The 20599-nt window shown below is 34.7% G+C and overlaps 1 protein-coding gene across 12 annotated transcripts in view; it reads right to left on the reverse strand.

Annotated features, from left to right (window-relative positions):
- The window catches only part of NBEA (neurobeachin), a 486663-nt gene that overhangs the window by 224565 nt on the left and 241499 nt on the right, over positions 1 to 20599 (reverse strand). For all 12 annotated transcript variants that reach the window (XM_021377858.1, XM_021377912.1, XM_021377833.1 and 9 more), the window contains 3 exons: positions 19223 to 19287; positions 7245 to 7353; positions 3342 to 3508 (listed from right to left, as the gene is read on the reverse strand). In XM_021377858.1, the coding sequence (XP_021233533.1) occupies positions 3342 to 3508; positions 7245 to 7353; positions 19223 to 19287 (341 nt within the window). The remainder of the gene's footprint in view (positions 1 to 3341; positions 3509 to 7244; positions 7354 to 19222; positions 19288 to 20599) is intronic.

Genomic DNA, 20599 nt, shown 5'->3' on the forward strand with positions numbered 1-20599 from the left:
AGTAGTGAAGCATTGGCATAAGATTAATTTTCCTTTGTAAATTAATAGCTAATTAAGAAGGTATCTGAAATGCATGTCACCTATGATTTTATGTTAAACTCAGCTATCTTCCTGTTTCTTTGAACATTTTGAAAAGAGTTTATATCTAAAATTTATAATTTGCAAATATGACAGAATTGGATTCATTAAACCCCTTGACTTTCCTCTCAATAATCATAATGCTGCCAGGAATTAAGTTACTTTTTGCTTTCTCATAAGTGAACAAAGAATACACTTTGCGACACCTACAAATTAAATACAGTAAATGGTGGTTGTTGCCATCTGCAAAAAGAGTAGCTGCAGACACAAAAGCTGAGGGACCTATAATTCACTGTGTTGAAATGCCAACACAAGGAAAGAAATTTTCTACAGCTGCATAATATTTCACAAAATCAGATCTTAATATTTTATGGGCAACTTTGTTAAAGGACTGTAGAGACATTGCTATTGCCTAAGTGTTTATCATGTGGAACGGTTTACCTATTTCTTTGCCAGCCTCTCCTGGACGTGGTAAGGATTTCTTTAATTTGCAGTTTCCAAGAACATTCTCGGACTCAAGAACCATGCAGCAAGTTGGTAGACAGAAATGATGTGGTCACTGCAGAAGTGTAGATGTCTGCAAACTGCTTAGTATCTCTCCTCCAGTCAGGAGGCATCTTCTGGGGCACAAGAGGCAGCAGTGTATAAAAAGACTGCTGACATTGTAACTGTCCAGCAAGAATCTCTTGCCAGATAAGGCAATGGAATGTAACATTTTAGAATACATCTAAACATCCATCACATAAAAAATACTGGAGAAACTATCTAATTAAGAATGGGTTTTGCCTTCTGTATCTAAGTAGTTCCCTGAGCTCTCTCTCCTTTCTGTAGTCAAAGCCTTTTAAATCTGCCCAAGAACAGTGACCTCAATTATTAACATGGCATTTGATGTTCTCCATCTGGTCATCTTCCCCCATCTCCTGCCTTCCTAGCCCTTTCCCTATACAGTCCATGAGGTCTCATGACAGAAGCTGCACTTGTGTGGTGGATCACACAGTTGCCATGGTAGGACCTGAACTGCAAGGACATTTGCATCCTGCAAATGGGGAACCTCACTGGAGCCTTTGTGCTGTCACAGCTTCCTCACTTCTGCAGGTTAAACATCAGCCAGAAGTAGTCTGCAGCTAAAAACCAACCAACAGCTGGACCGAAGGTGGGAACTGAGTAGCAGGCACACAGGGAAAGTGAAATAAAATGGGAATTTATTTTGCTTGATATAAAAAATTTGGTAGGCTTGTCAAAGGTATCCAGCTGCTCCATAGCCTATCAAAAACTACATGGACTAAAAGGCAAGTAAAAGCTGCAACAGTGATCTGTTGCCATTGAGTATGCCACCTACAATGCAGGAAAGGAGAGTAGTGTGACCCAATGAGTGTTTCCTGCAGGAGTTAGTGCCCAGTGCCATGGCAAGGAACTGACTGAATCCTGCAAAGTGCTTGCAACCAAATTTGAGTCACAACATCATTAAAAAATGCAAAGACATTAGAAGGACTGAAAATTGAACTTAGCAGGTTCAAGACTCCAGATACACTGTTTAAAGCCTCAACTAGAGATAACATGAGTGTCCATTATCAACTCAGGCTGCTTTGAATTAACCATATCACAATCTTCTAAGTGTCTTTTTTTGTAATTATCACCTGAATGTCTGTGATGTTACATTACAGAATTTCTATCAGACTAAACTTCTGCATTTTCTACCACCTTAAAAAACAAAAATAAAACACATCTTCATCATCCAGGAAATTGTGGTTTCTTTGGAAGATACAAGGATGACGAATATGAAAAACTACATTTTATTTTTTACACTATATAACTGCAAGAACCAAGTAGACACAATGACAAAAAGAATGAACAGTATATATGATATTTATTAAATGTTATTATTGATGTGTCCATTTTATTATTCAACATCTTTTCTAATTAGCTGAAGCCTCAGGTATGCATTCAAGATATATTCAATTTTTTTTTGTTTTGTTTTCTGAAAGAAAATATTTATCTATGGAAAAGATTTTGAATCAGCATATCAAGTCTTGACCAGATTTTTACTGAAAAGCTTTTTCAGAGCTAAAGCGGAACTTTCTGTTCTGCTGTGTTTGACTCAGAACAGACCAGCAGGATTCAAGTAGGAAATTAAACTATAAAAAATCAGATATTTGGAAGCAAAACTTTTTCAGTCTGTACTGTTTGACCAGTTCCATTTTGAATAAATAATGAATTTATTAATTAGCTTGAATGAAAAAAAACAAGAAAGAGACTTGGCAGCCTGTGACTTTGCAGACAGAGCACTTGCATGACAGACCCAGGTTCAAGACCTTGCTCAGAATGAAGGAAAGGAACAATTTGAGCTCAACTCTTCCACACGAGGAGGGTCAGCACCTTAGCCATTGGCTATTTTTGTGATTCAGAATTGGAAAAGCAAGGCTTTGTTTTTTGGCATGATATATGAAGAAGTTTCATTTAATCCCTATGTTGAATACAACCAACTTTTAAAAACAGTATTCAACACAGTTCTAATTAAAATCTCAAATACTATGTTTTCACTTATATAGAATAAGAATGATATATTTTAGATCATCCTGCTTTTTTTCTTTACTTCCTTACAGGGGTGCCTGCAGAATTGAACTGCACTTTGGTTAAGCTCAGCTGCAGACTTGATCAAGTCAAGCACACACATAAGTTTTGCTTTAAGCATATGGACTTTGTACATGGCTGGTATTGACTACTGTTTTGTTGTAGGAGAGTTAAGATTTACCAGTGGATCTTACCACTTCATCACTTGCACAGAAAAGCTATAAACAGAAGAAAGTACGACACAGCAAGTTGTGTTCTGGTTCTGCTTATTATTCTTATACTGACAATATTGCTAGATGGGTCCTCTGCTTCCTCTTTCAACATCTGTATGGAAAGCTCTCAGTTCTTATCCAGAGCATTTCACTCAAAGAGGCTATAATACTGGAGGGAGCCCCAAAAACTTCTGATACACCACTAGCAAAGCTGCATTATACATCATCAACAAATATTCATTACAACTTACTTGAAATATAATAAAGTATTATTTTAGCAATCTATTGATGAGTTTTATCTGTGAATCTTTATCAAAGAAGACTTCTCAAGAAGCAGTTGAAGCAACGACTAATTACAGAGAATACCTTTTAGCAATTCTAACTCCTACCAGATTCATTTTTTCCAGTTATGTGGTGACAGCTTCTCTTAAACTTTGGAAGTAACATTAAAAACCCACACATTTTACGTTAGCAGCTTACCTGTGAGAAACAGCTCCCCAGGCGCCATGCTTATTTGTTAGTATGTTGAGTATCTTCTGTTTCAGCTGATTGGCTGTAACATGATCCCGGTGCTTTGCGGCACTGATAAGATGATCACACATCTTCTCCTCCTCTCTTCTGTCAGCAGCATATTGAGCACACTGCGACTAGAAGTGAAAGTACATCTACTTGATAAAAGATAGGCTATTTGGGACTCACCTGAAAATGATCATTTAATATAACACCTCATATCAAGAGCCAGTGAGCTCATTGAGAGACTTTTAAGATGAATAGGACAAAATATTTAATTTAAATGATTCTACTATTGTACTTCATTTATGAAAAAGCTCTCAGAACATGTAGAATTTGAAATACCAAGGGAAAATACAACCAAATTATAGTTAAAAATATTTAACTACGCACTTCTGTGTGTATGTAATCATGGCTATGTCTTAAGGGTTGGTGTCGTAAAATTTTCATACATTCTTATGTATAACATACAGATTTAACATATATAGCATAATTTCAACTTCATATATAACACAATATTCAACTTCAAACTCATCTTGCAGAAAAAAATATGCTGACTGATTTTTAAACTGCAACAAAATCTACAATTCACAAATCAAATGTGATAATTTTTTTACTATGATTGCTGAAAAGAAACTCCTTTGACTACCAAATTAAGAAGAGTGTTTTCTGTCCGTTTTCACAAAATTAAAAATTGTCCTGGCCTACACACAACTTCTGAATAACCCTACTGGACAAAAAAAAAAAAAAAAAAATCCTCATAATCATTTCTACTGAAAAAGATCTAATGTTTTTATCATGTTTCCTTTAAGAATAAACTACCTCTAAAATAAATGTTTTAGTTATTGGTACAAATTTGTTTGTAAAATTGCCTAAACTCTATAGTGTGTTTTAGTTTTGATAAATCCTTTCTTTGCGTATATTAAGAACAATGTAAATTTTCCGTTTCTTTTCTCAAAACCATGTTAGGATTAAATCCGATTTCTCCTCCTATTAAAGATCCTTTTGAAAGGTCTAAAGAAAGCAAATGTAGTCATGGTAATTAAAGTGAATCCATTGCACGTATCATTTTCTAGCTGTAAATTACAAAAGCTAGATTATCCTCAAAAGACCTAATTTGAAGAATACCTTTTAAAAAGACCTCAATTTTTGCATGCACAAATTACAGTGCATTGTTTTAGAACGTTTAACCAATACTTACTGCTGTAACACTTAAAGCTGAATAGACCACTATCTTCTAATATACAAAAAAGCAATTACAGTTTAGTAAAACGCATGGTAGATTGTACTTTATTCTTCCTGTTACTGCACATTGCCCATTTAATACAGATCTCATTAGCATTTGCTAAGATTTTAACCATAGTCTTTCCACTGCGTTATAGCCATTATTTCAAATAATGTATCTGAAAAAGAACAATCATTACACTAATTCATAAAGGGTTAATTCATTTTTCAATTTATCTTCTTGTACAGAGAAGCACCAATTAGTACAATGATCTGCCTTTGTAATGAGGTTAATATTTCACCAGCTCATTGGACAGTAAAATTAAATTTTCATTTTTCTTCCTAAACAATTACAAAGGTTAACAAAATGGAAGTTAACTGTGAAGCAACCAGTCTAGGAGGAATTTCCTTTGCCCTCATTACATCCATAGTGGGAGGATAACATTTATGTGCTGGTCCATGGTCTCCCTGCTACGTGGGCAACACAGTAACTCAGTGCAGTCTGGGCCAAATGATTTCATCCATAATGATTCAATTGAAGTTTTAAGGGTAAAAATAAAACAGCCACTCGCTTTTGCTGAGAGCAACAATTAACATGTACTAAAACCTAGAACTTGTACCGATACAGCTTATTAAAACAAAGTGACAGATTTACAGTTATGCAAGAGAAAACTACCAGCAATCTTTGTTCTAACTGCTTTCAGATAGGATGAATAATATGTTCAGTTATATTCCTAATGCTATTAAAGACAATATATATAGAAAACATTCTTCTAGACTTTAACGATCACCTTATTTAAGTACATTTGAGATTATATTAAGTACATTTGAGATATATTTTACAGAGACTAAATTTCACTAAATTTTCTGTTATGACTTTCAGATTTTATCGTACTCATCTAAAACATGTAGCTGAGGCTTTTCACGTGACAAAAATAATGAAAAATTTCATATATGAAAAATGTGTTGGTTTCCTTACCAGACAATGAGACTGACTTAAGGCTATTCCTTCAGAGAATTTAGTTAATATTCTAAATCCTATTTGCTAACAGAAGCTGGAAGTTAATTGAATATTCTCATTTCGTCTAGAGTTCTGACAGATCTTATATCTCAATGCATTCTTCAAAGAACAGATAACTCGATCTTCTATTGTCATCTCAGGTTACTGCACGATGCTCTGATAAATATCAAATGTTATTTATTGTTGAGGCAATATGAAACTTCATGCTGACACACACTTAATTGTAAATGTGATTTTATCTAAGTCCAAAATATCCAGTATATGCCTGGTAATAAAGTTGTTGCAATCCCGTATGATGAGTGTCTGCTGTCTTCTCTGACAGAATGAAGTAAAGGTTATGTGTACTCAAAATGACAACAGATATCTCTGTGTCTCACACTTTTCAGCTAGGTCAAGGAGCACAAGAACTAGTACATCAAAGTGTACACTTAAGAGAGCTGTTTCAATGAGATAAAAACCTCATCAAAACTAAGATTACTGGATTCTATTTCTAGCCACCAGGTGCTTGTTGACATTTTCTGACAGATGAATAACTTGATACGGCTATTTATTATCATCAGTACTAAATATCTATCTCCATCCTAATAGAAGGTCACTTGTGAATTAAAATACAAGGAAATTATATTTGTGCATGTATATTTGTTTATACACAAATGTCTGCAACAAACAGGCAGACTTGGAAATAACGGTGATATTGAAGTGCTGGATAAAGACAGCATGAAAATGCAAAACCATATTGGATAAAGTCTTGTCAACAAGGAAATTTTAACTGTGTTTGAATATTTTTGCACTTTTTAAAATAGGAACTAAATTAATAGTGAAGGAATCATCAAAAACATGTTAAATACGGAGTGGAAAAATGTTTTTGAAATAGCTTTTTTGTATGTTTGCCTCATTTTCAAGTAATTTAACTTAAATTACAGTACTTCTTGATGAAAAAAGGAAAAGAAACTTGACTCCTTTTAAGGAGAAAGAAATATAGGTATTAAAGAGTTACAGGATCCAGATGCTATGTTATTTCTTCTAATACTTAAGAAAACAGGCAATGTAAACAATCTTAATGTCAGTAGTCAAAGACTCCTAGCTAGCAGCCAAAGTAGTTATCATAATGTTTCAATATATTAATTTATAGAAGGTAGATATTCTAAGGCGATCCAAAATGTTCTACCAAAAATATCCTAAAATATTAATTCCAACAAAACATTTATATTTCTTACTTTTTGTGAAGTGCCCATATGCATTATCTGTTTTTCTTTCATACTGAACTTTATATATACTGTTGATAAAATCCAACAGAACTAATTAGTAATGAGACTTGAATTACAATTTGCAATAATTCAGAAAAGTTCTTTGTGAAGTTAAAGAGTCTGCCGTATCAGTTTAGCAGACATTCTGATTAAGGGATTTCTTCAAGCTGTAAATGTTTTCATTAATCTCAGTGAGGAGATGAGAAATTAAACCAGTTCCTTGTGTTTGACATTTACCAAAGCTTTTAAAAACTAGTTTTGAAATGCTTTTAATATAAATTTCTTTCTTGGAAGAAGAAAATCTTTATTGTGTGGGGTTACAGTCTAGGTGACAACTGAGTGAAAACAGAAAAGCAGAAATGCACCAGCTCTCAGGATTACCTCAAACTCAGCATGCTTGTGGACATCTTCAGCTCTTTGTCGGTTCAAAATAAATTCTGCTTCATTTGCGACACGCACTATATGGTCTTTCATTGCATGACATAATAATCTGAAATAAAAAAAAGTCACAATCAACCTTTGTATCTGTTGTACTTCAAATGAGTTATTAGAGTAAATTTGCTTAAAATGCAAAAAAAAAAAAACAAAAAAAACCAACATATAACTACTACAGTGAAATCGCTATTTGCCAAATGTAACTTTAATCAAAATTTTTGGTATTTGCAAGAGCACAAAGAAATCACATTAAATGGAAAATGCTTGCTTTCTTACAGAATAGAATATATCTTTATGGAAGAATATTTCTAGTATATTTTTCACAGCAGTCTCAAAACTGCAGCACCATTTAAAAAATCTAGACAACTGCTTAAACTCTAATTGACACCATTGTACTATTAAATATAAATGTTGATATGTCAAAGTATAAAAGTGCAAAATAATATATGCATTTTGAACACCTACGTAATAAATGCATATTTCCAACTTTTTAATGACATCTTAAACTTAAAAAAAAAAAACTTGAAAAAAAAGAAGATGATTAAAATTAGATTTAGGATTTCAATCACAGACCTTAAATCAAGACACTTAGAAAAAATCTCAAATACCATGATACACATAATAAAATTGCAACATAAATAACACTACATTGTTAATAATGCTGATGTTTTATTGGACAGGAACAATGAAACCAATTGTTTTCTTATCCCTATATTATGTACCTAAGGTTGCTCAGTCTATTCAAAATTGCTTTGCTCTTCAAATCAGCAGAGAGGAAGTATCTTTCAGGATGCAAAGATCTGACAGGACTGTCTGTTTAGGATCAAGAGGAACTGTTTCTCTTTGAGCTAAACTGGCACATGGTCTAGGATTTTCTTTCTTGCAACATCAGGGAAACATACTTAAATTGAGAGATTCTTATATTAGGAATATGAAGTTACTAGCCAATCCCACCCTAACGTTGATGTCTGATGCTTAAAAGCACTACAAACAAAAGTCAAGCTTATTAGAAATTAAATCCACTATTATTGGATGTTACACCTATAAGATGAGAGACCTGAGTCCTATTCTTGCCTCCTTCAGTGTATTCTGACATCTGTGCAGGAGGGAAACACTTTTTCTGAGCTAATACTTAATATGGATATGTGGCATGGGAAGACATAAATGTTGGGATCTCTGTTTAGAGATAAGGACAAACAAACTTGGATCAAGGTTTCATGATGAATACTCATGCTTTGAATGAGTCTTTTTTATATCTAACTCTTTGTTATTGTTCTCAAAAGTAAAATGTTTTTGACAAAGCATAGCCTGAAAGACTAAAGGTGTTTCCATTGTCTCTTCACAATTTAGAATTATTTTTTTATCTACCCTGTTGAAGATACACTTTGCTATTTTATTAATGTTAAGCATTCTGATGTATGGACTACAAATGAGCATTCATGACTTTAACAAGATGAAATGAGGGCTGAAGCACCTCTCCTATGAAGAGCTGAGGGATTTGGGCTTGTTTATCTTGGAGAAGAGAAGGCTCTGGGGAGAACTCTGTGGCCTTCCAGTACTTAAAGGGAGCTTAGAAACAGGAGGGAAATCAAATTTGCACAGGTCTGATAGGGACTTATCTCAGGTGGCTGAGATAAATTATGGATGCCTTGTCCGTGGAGGTGTTCAAGGCCATGCTGGATGGGGCCTTGGGCAATCTGAACAGGTGCCTGATTTAGTGGTTGGCAACCCTTCCCACAGCAGGGAGGCTGCAACTAAATGATCTTTGAGGTTCGTTTCAAACCAAGCCTTTGGTTGTTGGCCCTGCCTGTGGCAGGGGGGGTGGAACCTGATGATCCTTGGGGTCCCTTCCAACCCAAGACATTGTATGATATTGTGATTTTATATGATTCTATGAGAATTATACTTATTATACTTGAACTGAACATTTAACACTTCCAGTCTAAGCTTTTATCACGTCTTCTTGAACTTTTCCTGATGAGATTATTGACAAAGGAGCAACTAGCTAGGATTTCAAAAAGTGAACACACAGATTTCATCTCCAACTCATCTAATGGACCTTTGTACTCTAGAGACTGAGACCCCTGAACCATTTGGAGATGCTGCAACTTTTGGACACCACATGAGACAAACTAAGCCAAATTTCAGGAAACATGGAAATGCTTTGAGTCTTCAAGGTTCAAAGTTCCAAAATCAAGACAATGAAAAGTAAGAGGGAACCAGTGACTATGCCTGAGCACAGAGTCAAGACTGCCTACAGCACTTATAGTATTATCTTGCCCTTCACTCATCTTTTTTCTGCTCTAACTTCCTGCAAAGATTACAGAGAGTGGCCCTGCAATCACATCTGCCAGCTCCCTCATTCCTCTTGAGTACATCCCATCAGGGCCAATGCACTTGCGAATGTCCAGTTTGCTCAAGTATTCTTCCACCAGAGGTACACCTTTCTTATTCCAGCCATTCAGCCTGGCTTATGGAACCTTGCATTCCTGAAGGCCAGTCTTTCTGGTAAAGAATGAAGCAAAGTAGGCATTCAATACCTTGGCCTTTTCACTACCCCAAGTAATAAGGTCGGTTTCCTTCAGGAGAGGGAAATTTTCTACTACGCAAAAGGTGGCAAAAGTGTTTTATCTGGATACAATCGTAGCCAGCTAATCTCGACTGAATCTTAAATTCATGTAGACACAGCGTAACTCATTGTGTTATCTTAACTAGGTTACACTACATGAACATGCACAGTAATGCCCTTATCATTTTTGAATCCTACTATCTCAATCATATGCATAGCATAAGATTAAATAAAAGAAACCTCAGACTTTTCTGGCAAGAGAACAAGTGCTTATAACTACCTTGTGGATTGTCATTAAAAAAAAAAAAAATAGAAATGATTCAGAAAGGAGCCCAAACCAGGAAAAATCTCACACTTCAGTAGTATCAAAGGCTGTCAATATATCAAAAAAAGTTTCCTTCGAGCACTGCGAGTAAGACAAAGGGAAAAAGACCAGCAAACTCACTCCTTCACTACAACGTGCAGCCACAACATACATACTCTTCTTAAACTATATTTAGTTTATGAAACATATTTTCATGAAATCTAGTTCATGCAATTGAAACACAATTCATTATCTTGTCTCTAGCACAGCTTCAGAAAGCCCTCTGAAGGTTAAAACTCTTCTTTTACTTTCCAATACAAATATACTCTTCAGTAGTCTTTACTGATTCATTTTTATACAAATGTTGGCCTTAGCTTTACATAATTGTTCTTTCTCTGACCAGATATTCCATCTATCCCTATTTTACTTGGCTAAATAAATCAACTCTCTTTAACATTTCTTGTATAACCATAATATCTCATAAAAGAGATTGCCTTTTGTGTTGTACTTGTCACAGACTATTTTCACCTTTTCTGACAGAGCACAGTCAAAACTGGCAGTGGTATCCTAGACAAATTCTCAGCAGTATTTATCAAGTAACATTAATGCTGCCTCATCTCAGTGGAAATACATTTTCTGATGCAATTCTAGAGTAGAGTAGTACTTTCCTTTTGCTTAGTCCTATTTTCTAGAGTTTTGTAAAAAAATAAAAATAAAAAAGAAGTCAATGATAGAGTGGTCTTTTACCCCCTCAGATATTTTGAAAAGATGAATAAAGTCTCTGTCAGATATGCTCAAAAATAAGGCCTCAGTTTTTCATACTGTCATATTATATAAAGTAATATGTAAATATTTTATAATAATATTGTTATACAGTGTTGTTAATGCAGGTCTGAAACCCATCCATTATATTCTGGTTGATATTTCAGACAACTGCCCAACTAGGTTTTTCATCCACAAATTTCTATACAGCACTCAGTTTTGGAGAAAAATCTATCCTCTGCATCTTTCCCAAGCCATTGTACTGTGTTGGAGTGAGCAAACCAAGTAAGGATGACTTTGAGGTGCAGAGGTGCTAAACAGAAGGAAAATGTTTAATTTGAGAGAGGTACCACTCTTACTCTACTTTGGAAATAAAACATATTCTTTAGTGACATATCCTTATCGTTGACAACTGAACATTTTTTGTGACTGAATTTATACCCACTGCTCTCATTCACTCTTGTAATCTTCATCCTGTATTAGCCACCCTCAGAAGACTTGTAGGTGGACTAGTGTTGAGACTGTAATTAATTTGGCCCTTTGATCTTACTGATCTCCACACAATTAGTCCTCACACAGGGCTAAAGAGCAGTCTAAGAAGTATCACTGCAGACTTGGTTTACTTTTTATAATGTTTTCTATCCAACTGTGATTGATCAAAATGGAATTGGTCTAGAAAAGCTTTTGGCTTTCTCCTGTGCAACCATTTATTCAGTTGCACCACAGACTCTTGCCAGAATTGAAACCAAATGTGTTGCTGTGTCCTTCTTCAGATGAGTTGATCTCAGTCAGGAGCTGATGATCAGCAAAATTTTTATTCTTTGAGCTGCAGTTCTTACAGAATAAGGCAGAGAAACATTAACTTATGATTTCTTTTTGTCAAGGCAAGCTTGAAGTGTGTTAACATTAACAAATGAATGAAGCATGGTTAAAGCTCTGTTACTAGGAAATGGGCTTGATTTGTTTTTAAACTGAATTAAAGGACTTGAAGTAAGGAATTCACCAACAAAGCAGTCTGAGGTCACTTATGACTCAAATTCTGCTACATGTCTATGGAAAAATGAGTTTTCTGTACAGATAGGTGTGAAATTTCCAACTGAACATAGAAAATGGAAGTAAAAACTAGAATTTAGATATGCCAGTGCTGTAAAGTAAGCATGATGAGGCTGCATTGTCTGTTGGAATGCAAGTACAGAGCAGGCTCTTCCTCATCTAAAACTGAAGTCTCAGATTATGAGAGAGAGCAGACTCAGAGAATGTCTCAGGACATGCTGATTCATAAATATGAGTTAACTGCTAATGTTGCTTAGGAGTAGGCAAGAAGTTATTTTAAATCCACGTGGCTTGCTTTCCTCAACTTTCTCTCAGTAAGGTTACTTTAGAACTTTTATAGTTTAAAGCAAGATGTGAAAATGCACATGTAAACAATTAGAAGTCCCAATGTTTCAGACTTTCACCAAAAGTGAAGGATGAAAACTTGTATTTTGCTGATTATTCTACGATGACTTTGCTATCTTGTAGTCAATTATTCTTAATAATATCCCTAAACATGGAGGAAAAGGACTCTTAGCTGTTATGCTGTTAGATAAAACAATTCTGCTTATGTTACCAATGTTACTTTTATCTGAGATAAACTAAGAAAGCAGAGCATTCCCAAGCAGCAACTGTCAAAACAGATTACAAAATGAACATTTGTTATAATTTAACTAAGGTCTTGCTTCCTCTACTCATTCTTGAAGTTCTGCCAAATCACATGTCCAGGGAAACAGATGTTCCTCTGACTTACTTTCATCAGATGCCCACAGCTTGATTTTTTCCAAGAAGCAGCCTGAAAATATTCTGCTTTTTACCAAACACAGTTGTTTTGACAATTATTACTCTTAATGGAATTCATAAGAAATGAAACCTATAGTTGAACTTGGTACCTATAAATTGGCCTTACTTGAACAGTGCCAAGTTCTAAAAAATGAGGTGCTGTATATAATAAGTAAAATAAAGTAAGTACTTCAAAAGCAAATTCCCATAAAATTTGGAAGGTAATGTCTGGCACGGGGGCCTGATTTCTTATAAGAGGGCAGTGATGAAGAATTTACTAGAGAAAATTTTGAAAGTACAGCATGCAAAAGCAGCTACTGTCTGCAACAAAAACACAACAGCAAGATTAACTTTTTGGAGGGTAACTATTAATGTTTCAGAAATGCCAGAGAAACTGTCAAAGAGTCAGTATCACTTAGAGTTTACTACAAAGAATCTATTTCATCTATCTTCTCTTATTTAGATAAAATTAAAAAAACAGAACATCCCCAAACAGCAAGGACAGCTGCAGTCGAGAACATGGGATTATAAAGAAGCACATCTAACAGGGAGCTCAATCTCACAGCTCAGCTAAAGCACAGATACAGACCAAGTTACACTTAGTGAGAGGGACCATACAACAACAGAATTCATCTGTAAAAGAGAGGAAGATTGAACATATCTGTTCTTCTATCTATATATAGATATATTTATTTATACTGTATTTAAATGTTTATATAAATATGTATTTATTTTAGTTTTATATATATGTATATTTTTATCTCAGGTCTACTTGCTGGCTGGATTGGCATACATTGGATTTTGCATGTCAGACTGGAATCCTTTGCACATCTTTCTGTTAGTCTTCAGCTTCGTGATACCCATGATGTCTAAATGCAACATATCAAGCATTCCTAGATGATTCAGTACCCTCTTCTGCCCTCAAGGTTCCTGTGATCAAGACCACTGTCAAGAGAGAAACATGAATACCATCCTCTTTCCCTGTGTGCTTGGACTCAACTACTAAGTGAGTCCTTCAAAGTATACTTAGAGGTCCATTTACAATTGCACATCATAAATCAAATATGGCAAGTGGCATCATAGATATACCCTCTAATATGGGGCTTGAACATTTAAGAATTGCAGACAATGAATAATGACTGTGAGCTCATTTACCATGAAGTAAACATCAGAACTGCCAAACTGCAATAGAAGATATCCAAAAGAACGTTTTCTGCAATTAGAACAATCCCAGTTGAGGTAATATGGAAAGAATGCAGTTTAAGTCTTTACTACCATCCATTCAGTATTTAATCAGCATTTCATCTAAATTAAAAGACACACAAATTTCCAGTCTTTTTAAACATTCTGCCCCCCTTTCCAGGAAATTAGTGAAAAATCTCAGAGCAACAGGGTTCAAAAGAAAATGTCTGCCTGTGAATTTTAAATATATTTGGAGGTCCAGGTAGGTCAATATGTAAAAGTGTATATTTCCACTACTATGGGCAGAAACCAGACTTAAGTACATAGATAAAACTATGGAAATGAAGCTTATATTTTTAATTATGAGAAGAAACACAGTCTCGTGTTTCCTCAAATTTGTGTTATCATCAGACTACTCCTGCTATTTAAAAAGAGGAAATTCTGTGAAAAAAATAAAGTAAATGATTTTAAATGAAAGGACAAAATCATCTCTTAATATATGAGTGTTGTGAAAACGTAAAAGGTGAAGGAAATGGAAGTAGATTGAGGGGAGTAATCTAAATCTGAAAGAATAACAGATAATGATCTGTAATATCCATCTCTGAGACAGGATAGACCCCTGAGATACTCCACTTATCAAAGGCACCAAGGTAAAGTACGACCAGATAACCACAACCTTTGGAATCCAATCATACAGCCATTTTTCTACATATGTAGTTGTCCCCCCATCCAGACTACAGCATTCTAATTATGATACATGAGTTTTGTGGGCAACAGTATAGAAGTCTTGCTGATGTCAAGGTAAACGCTTTCTACTGCTCTCCTCCTTGTCTAAAAATCTACTTGTTTCATCATAAAAGACAAACAGATTGGTGAGTGGTGATTTAGCTTTCTTTGGTAAATCCATGTTGACTCTGCTCAGTCACCTTCTCCTTCATATGGTCAGAAATTTTTCAAAAGGTCTTGCTGTGTGATTTTCCAAGGGACAGAAGAGAAGCAGACAAGCTTACAATTCTCTGCCTTTTTTTGACTATTTTGAATATGGTTGCATCATTTGCCTTTCTCAAAGCATCACTGATCTCCATCAGTTTCCTTGATCTTTCAGAGATGACAGTGAGAACCCTTGCAAGACTCTGATTACTATCCAGTATATTCCGTCAGGTAACATGGGACAGTTTCTCTAAAAGAATCCTTGACCTAATCCTCATGCATTTCTGGTAGTTCTCCTAACCCTTTCCAAAAACACAGAGGTTTGGTGAAAACTAAGGCAAGTATAGCACTGAACATCCCAGCCTTATCTGTCATGAAATCATCCACTCCATTCAGTAACAGGCTACATTTTGCTTGTTCAACCTTTTACTACTAATGGAGCAGCAGCAGTTCTTGTTGCCTTTGATACTTTCTCCAAGTCTCATTTCCAGTTGAGTCTTGACCTTCTTGACATCATTCCTTACATGCCCCAGAAATGATTCTATATTTCTCCTTTCTAGCTTGTTCCTACTTTTACTCCATTTAATTTCCTTTTGCATCCATTTCTATTGTATATTCCCTGACTAGCCAGATCAGTCTCTTGATATATACTACGTAAAGGCCTGCCACCTTTCTGGAACTCCTTTCACCTCCAGATCTGCCTCCTATAGGATCCTCCCTATCAGTTTCCTGAACAACTTAAAATCTGCACTAATGAAGTTTTTACCTTTCTGCTCTCCATCCTCACTTCCCTCAGTATCTTGAACTCCACTATTTCAGTCACTACGGGCAAAGCTAACATTAATTACCACATCCAAACACAATTCTTGTTTGCTAATGAAGAGCAGATCCAAATGTGTGTCACTCTCAGTTGGTTCATCCTGTATGAAGAAGTTATACTCAACATCTTCCAGAAATCTTCTTGACCGCATGCATTCCACCTTGTTATACTTCCAACAGATCTCTAGAAGGCTAAAAACCTCCGTGAGAACTAGTGTTTGTGATTCAGATACTCCCTCAAATGTTTTTTTTTGGTTCCCTTGCACTGAATGGGTGGTCTGAAGCAACCTCACACCATGTTATCCCCTTTACTATCTTCTTTACTTGTCCAATCCTGCAAGTTACACATCAGACTGCTATGTGTACCATTGAAAAGCTCTATACATTTGAGCTGCTTGTCCACATAGAAAGAAACACTCCCTCTGCCGATCTTTCCTGAGGAACCCACCTCTGTCCACCACAGCACTTCTGTCATATAGAGTAGGCTATCTCACCAGATCTCGTTCACTTCACTGACATAGTTTTGTAATTCAATACGGATTTAATGTCTCCTGCTTGTTTTCAGGCTGTATGCAGTTGTTCATATATTTACTTGAGGTATTTTTTCCTGTTTTCTCTTATTCTTGTCACCCTGCACCCTTTTTCTTTTGATCTTGTCCATCATCAGCCCACTTAAACATGGGTTGTCATCTCCCATCCACATCATAGTTAAATCCTAGTTAAACAAACTCTTTCCATGTCCTCTTTTACAGTCAACAGTGCAGATGCATCCAGCTCATAATTTAAGAAGCCTTCTTGTGTGTATACTCTAACGTAAATCTAGAATACTAATTAAGCTGCTATCAGTGAAATTCTTGACATGTGTGATACTCTCAACATCACATATTAATAGCATGAGACTGATAAAAAAGAAGCTCAAAGTTCAAGATCATAAGCAGCATGTCTCTAAATCTTTCAAGGATATCATAACTGGTGTTATTCTACACTCAGAAATTAAATGTGTTTGTATATATTTATATTTGTCTTGACAGTATTAACTTAAATCTATGGCCAGATACTCCTGTTATATTAATAGCTCTAGTTATACTAATAACTCTTATAACAGATCTTTTTTGGTACAATTTAGTAATCGCAAACACATGTATTGTAACTTATCTTTATCATAACTATCTGATGTAAACAATTTGTATCTTTAGTTTATAAATGAGAAAATCTAACTTGGAGGTGTTTTTTTTTTAGAAAACATACAAAGAAAAAATTCAGGACTAATCAACAAAGCTCTATCAGATTGTTTATACTCTCAGTGCTACAAATATGCATAATTCAGACCTTCCTAGCAAAACACTGCATAAAATGAGAAAAAGCAGATATAAACCTAATAAAGCACCAGATTTAAAATGAAAGCACAATTTATTAAAGTGACATGAAAATATCCGTTAATTGTTTAAAAAATGTTTTTCTACAACTAATTTAAAATATTTTGTTTCAGAACATTTCTAGTAAAGTCAAAGAACAGAAACATATTCAAATGATTTAAAACACAAACAAAAGTTAGGTACTCAGAAAATCACCTTGTAGCATGCACATATCTGAGCAGATAGACGTCTAACTGAAGATTCTAAAATTATGACCCGCCACATGATACCTAATTCTTACCCTCTACCTTCAAATGAAAAGCTTGCTCAAAACTGTTGATTTATTACTCAGGTCTCTCAAAATCTTACTCAGAAAGTCCTAAAAAATATTCTTAGTCTTCATTTTCCTTTTAATAATTTAAAATTCAATCATTATTGCACAGCGATTATATGCAATTTTACGTCCCATTAACCCTGCTTTGTTTTAATTATAAAGATCCTTTGTTAGATTCTTTTAAATGATCCAGTTTATAATTTCAGGTTATCCTAGGGAGCACTTTAATTCAGCTGCACATTCATCAACTGTTTATGTCTTGTTAATTGTTGACAGTTGCACAATTGCATTCCCTAGCTATGATTGATGAATTGCATTCACAAGTTTAGCTATTAAGTAGAATAAATATTTATAACAATTTCCAGTTAAAAGACTGTTATCTTTATCCCCAAAAGGATAAATTAAAAACGGATGGGCTGATTGCAAAGAGTAGCATTCTAGCAATGAGCACACACTTGTTCTAAGACATGTTTATGACAAAAGTATATGGAGGAACACGCGTGTAAAAGCAGTTTGATTAGACAGTCCTTTGATTGCATTTAAGTAGCAGTCCTTAAATATTATCTCATTTTTAAGATGATCCACTGATACTTTAATACTTAATTGCTAAAAATGTGCAGATGTGCTATTTGTTCTGAACGAGCATTTTATCAAGAGTGAGCATGCAGTAATATCTACCTTCATTAGCCAGGTTGAGAAACAAAAATGGGATTCTCTACTACTATCCAAGAACATAATATAATAATTCAGTCTATTAATATGCAATATTTATTAAATAATGTGCAGTATCTAACTCACTCTGGTGAGCCCTGTTATGGTGTAAACTGAAATGGACATTTCTAACAAAAAGAACTTCCGATGAAAAGACTACATTTCAAACTGCTGTGATTGTAGAGTAACTTCAGTGTCCATAGAGAATCTAAGATAATTTACACCACCCAAAAACTGGGTATGTTTCCTAGTTTTGAAATGAATGCATGGCTTAACCTCTGAAATACCCCCTAGACAAAAAATTATTCTATAATGAAGAGAAGATTTGATACTTCACTATTGGAAATGACATACTATCTGTGGAAGACAAACACATCAAACAACAAAATCTCTTCAACGGGCATATTGTGATATATATATATATTTCAGATACTCTTATAAAAACATCTAGATTCATACGGATTTAATTTACTGGCTAATAGACATGACACACATTACACAAGTGGCTGCACTTCTCTTTGGCATTCCACTACCAGCTTGGCCATAGAGTCCCCACTGCTGCCCAGCTGGCTGACTGAAGTACTGACAAACATTACAAAGTGTAGGAGATAAAAACACATACAGCATTAAAAGTACTTGAGGACTGATAATAAAGTATCATAACAATTTGCAAAAGCAAGGCAAATCTTACAAACATGATGTCTCATGTGTTTTACAGGACTAAAATCAGACCAGAAATTCTAGATAAAACCCTCACGAACTGATAGGATAAAGAAGTGCATCTGTACAATAAATACTGTGCTTCTAAAACAGATGGAGCAGCAGATGGGTTTACAGATTGGGCTCTCTGGACTGTCTGGGTAAAACAACTTTGCTGGTCAGGAAAATGGTGGTTAAGTTCTCAAATACATCCAAACATCTACACAATTCATTGGGTCTCTATTTCCATCTGCCATTAAACAAAAATTTAAGAATTTGTACATTTCTAAATTAAATATTTGCTATATAAAGTATCTATATAACACATCTCTTAATTAATATGGCCTTTTCACAATGTTTTTGGAACAGATGGTGAAGAAGTATTATCACCCAATGGAATAAATGCAAAATTGCTACTTTTTCAAAAGCTTTAAAATTAATTACCTTCCTTCATTGATGAGCTCAATAAATGCAAGTCCTGCATTCTTCTGAATAGAATTTTGCCATTCCTAAGAAGATAAAATATAACATGATCAAAACCCAAGGACTTTAAACCACATTTCTGAAGCTGACCCTGATACTCTCCTAAGGTGCATGAATTTTGGCCGGACTTCTTAATCTAATGCTGCTCTTCTTAAGATGATATGATTATTTAAAATATAAAATTTATTCTAATTTTCAAATAAATTTTAGCCGGTAATCTTTTCTGTATTATCCTTAAGCAACCTTTAGTTTCCTTGACTTGGAAACACCCCCAAAAATTCCCACAAATCTTTTTTCTTCCACTCGTACATTTGCTTAATAGGTACAACAAAGCACAGAAGCATCAGTTTCTTCAGTTTGCTTCACTGTTAAATCTTGTACACTTCATGGGAGGCAGGGAACAATCTGTATACCATCCATCCATTCCTGAGCACAATCTTTGTCTTTTTTTCCCATTATGACTGAATAATAATGTCATAATAACAACATAAGATTTTAACAGTCTTATTATTCTAACACTGATGTACAAGATAAATTTTTGAAACTGATTTAAGCCATTTCATTGATACTAAAATATAATAATTTTTACTTAATGGACCACTAGATTAAAGACAAAATACTAAACACATCATAAATAGACTTTTGACATACAACTTCTATGCTCTCAACTGATTTTGGTACTTAAAATTAAAAAAGTCAGGCTGTCTCTCTAAAAAGTAATTTTTTTTTTTTTGCGGGGGGGGAAAATGTCAAAAAAGAAATAAGCATATCTAACGAGGGAGCACAGCAGCAGGCAGGGCGGGGGAGGGAAATAATTCCTTAAATGTTTTCTTTAAGACTAATAAACATGGCCTTTTCATCATACAGAAAAACAATCCCACTGGATTACAGTTCAGAAATAAATTGTCTATTCTGACCCTTATTGTCAACAATAATGGACAGCGAGAATTAGAGTTACAGAACTACTTTGCATTACATTTATTTTTCCCAGGACTAAAAAGATCATTTTCCTAATTCTTGCTCACAGGCAGGAGAAAAAGTTTTGGACAGAATTATGATATGTTCTCATATAATTGTTGTGAAAACTAGCCACTAATCAGAAGGGTGCTTCTTCCTTATACGAGGAAAATTCACAGATTTGACCAAGTCAAGCATTTTAAAACAGCAAAAAATAAACGAACAATATAGTATTCATGAACCATGACCATACTCAGCCCATTTCTGAACAAGTAATTAGAGAACATGGAGTATTAGTACTCAAGCCACTAGAATGAGGTCTAGAAAATCATTGTAACCGTTCCTTTGTTCAGTGGTGTTAATTTTGTACTTTTCCAAAAC

This window comes from Numida meleagris, chromosome 1 (assembly GCF_002078875.1).
Source record: "Numida meleagris isolate 19003 breed g44 Domestic line chromosome 1, NumMel1.0, whole genome shotgun sequence".
Taxonomy (NCBI): domain Eukaryota; kingdom Metazoa; phylum Chordata; class Aves; order Galliformes; family Numididae; genus Numida; species Numida meleagris.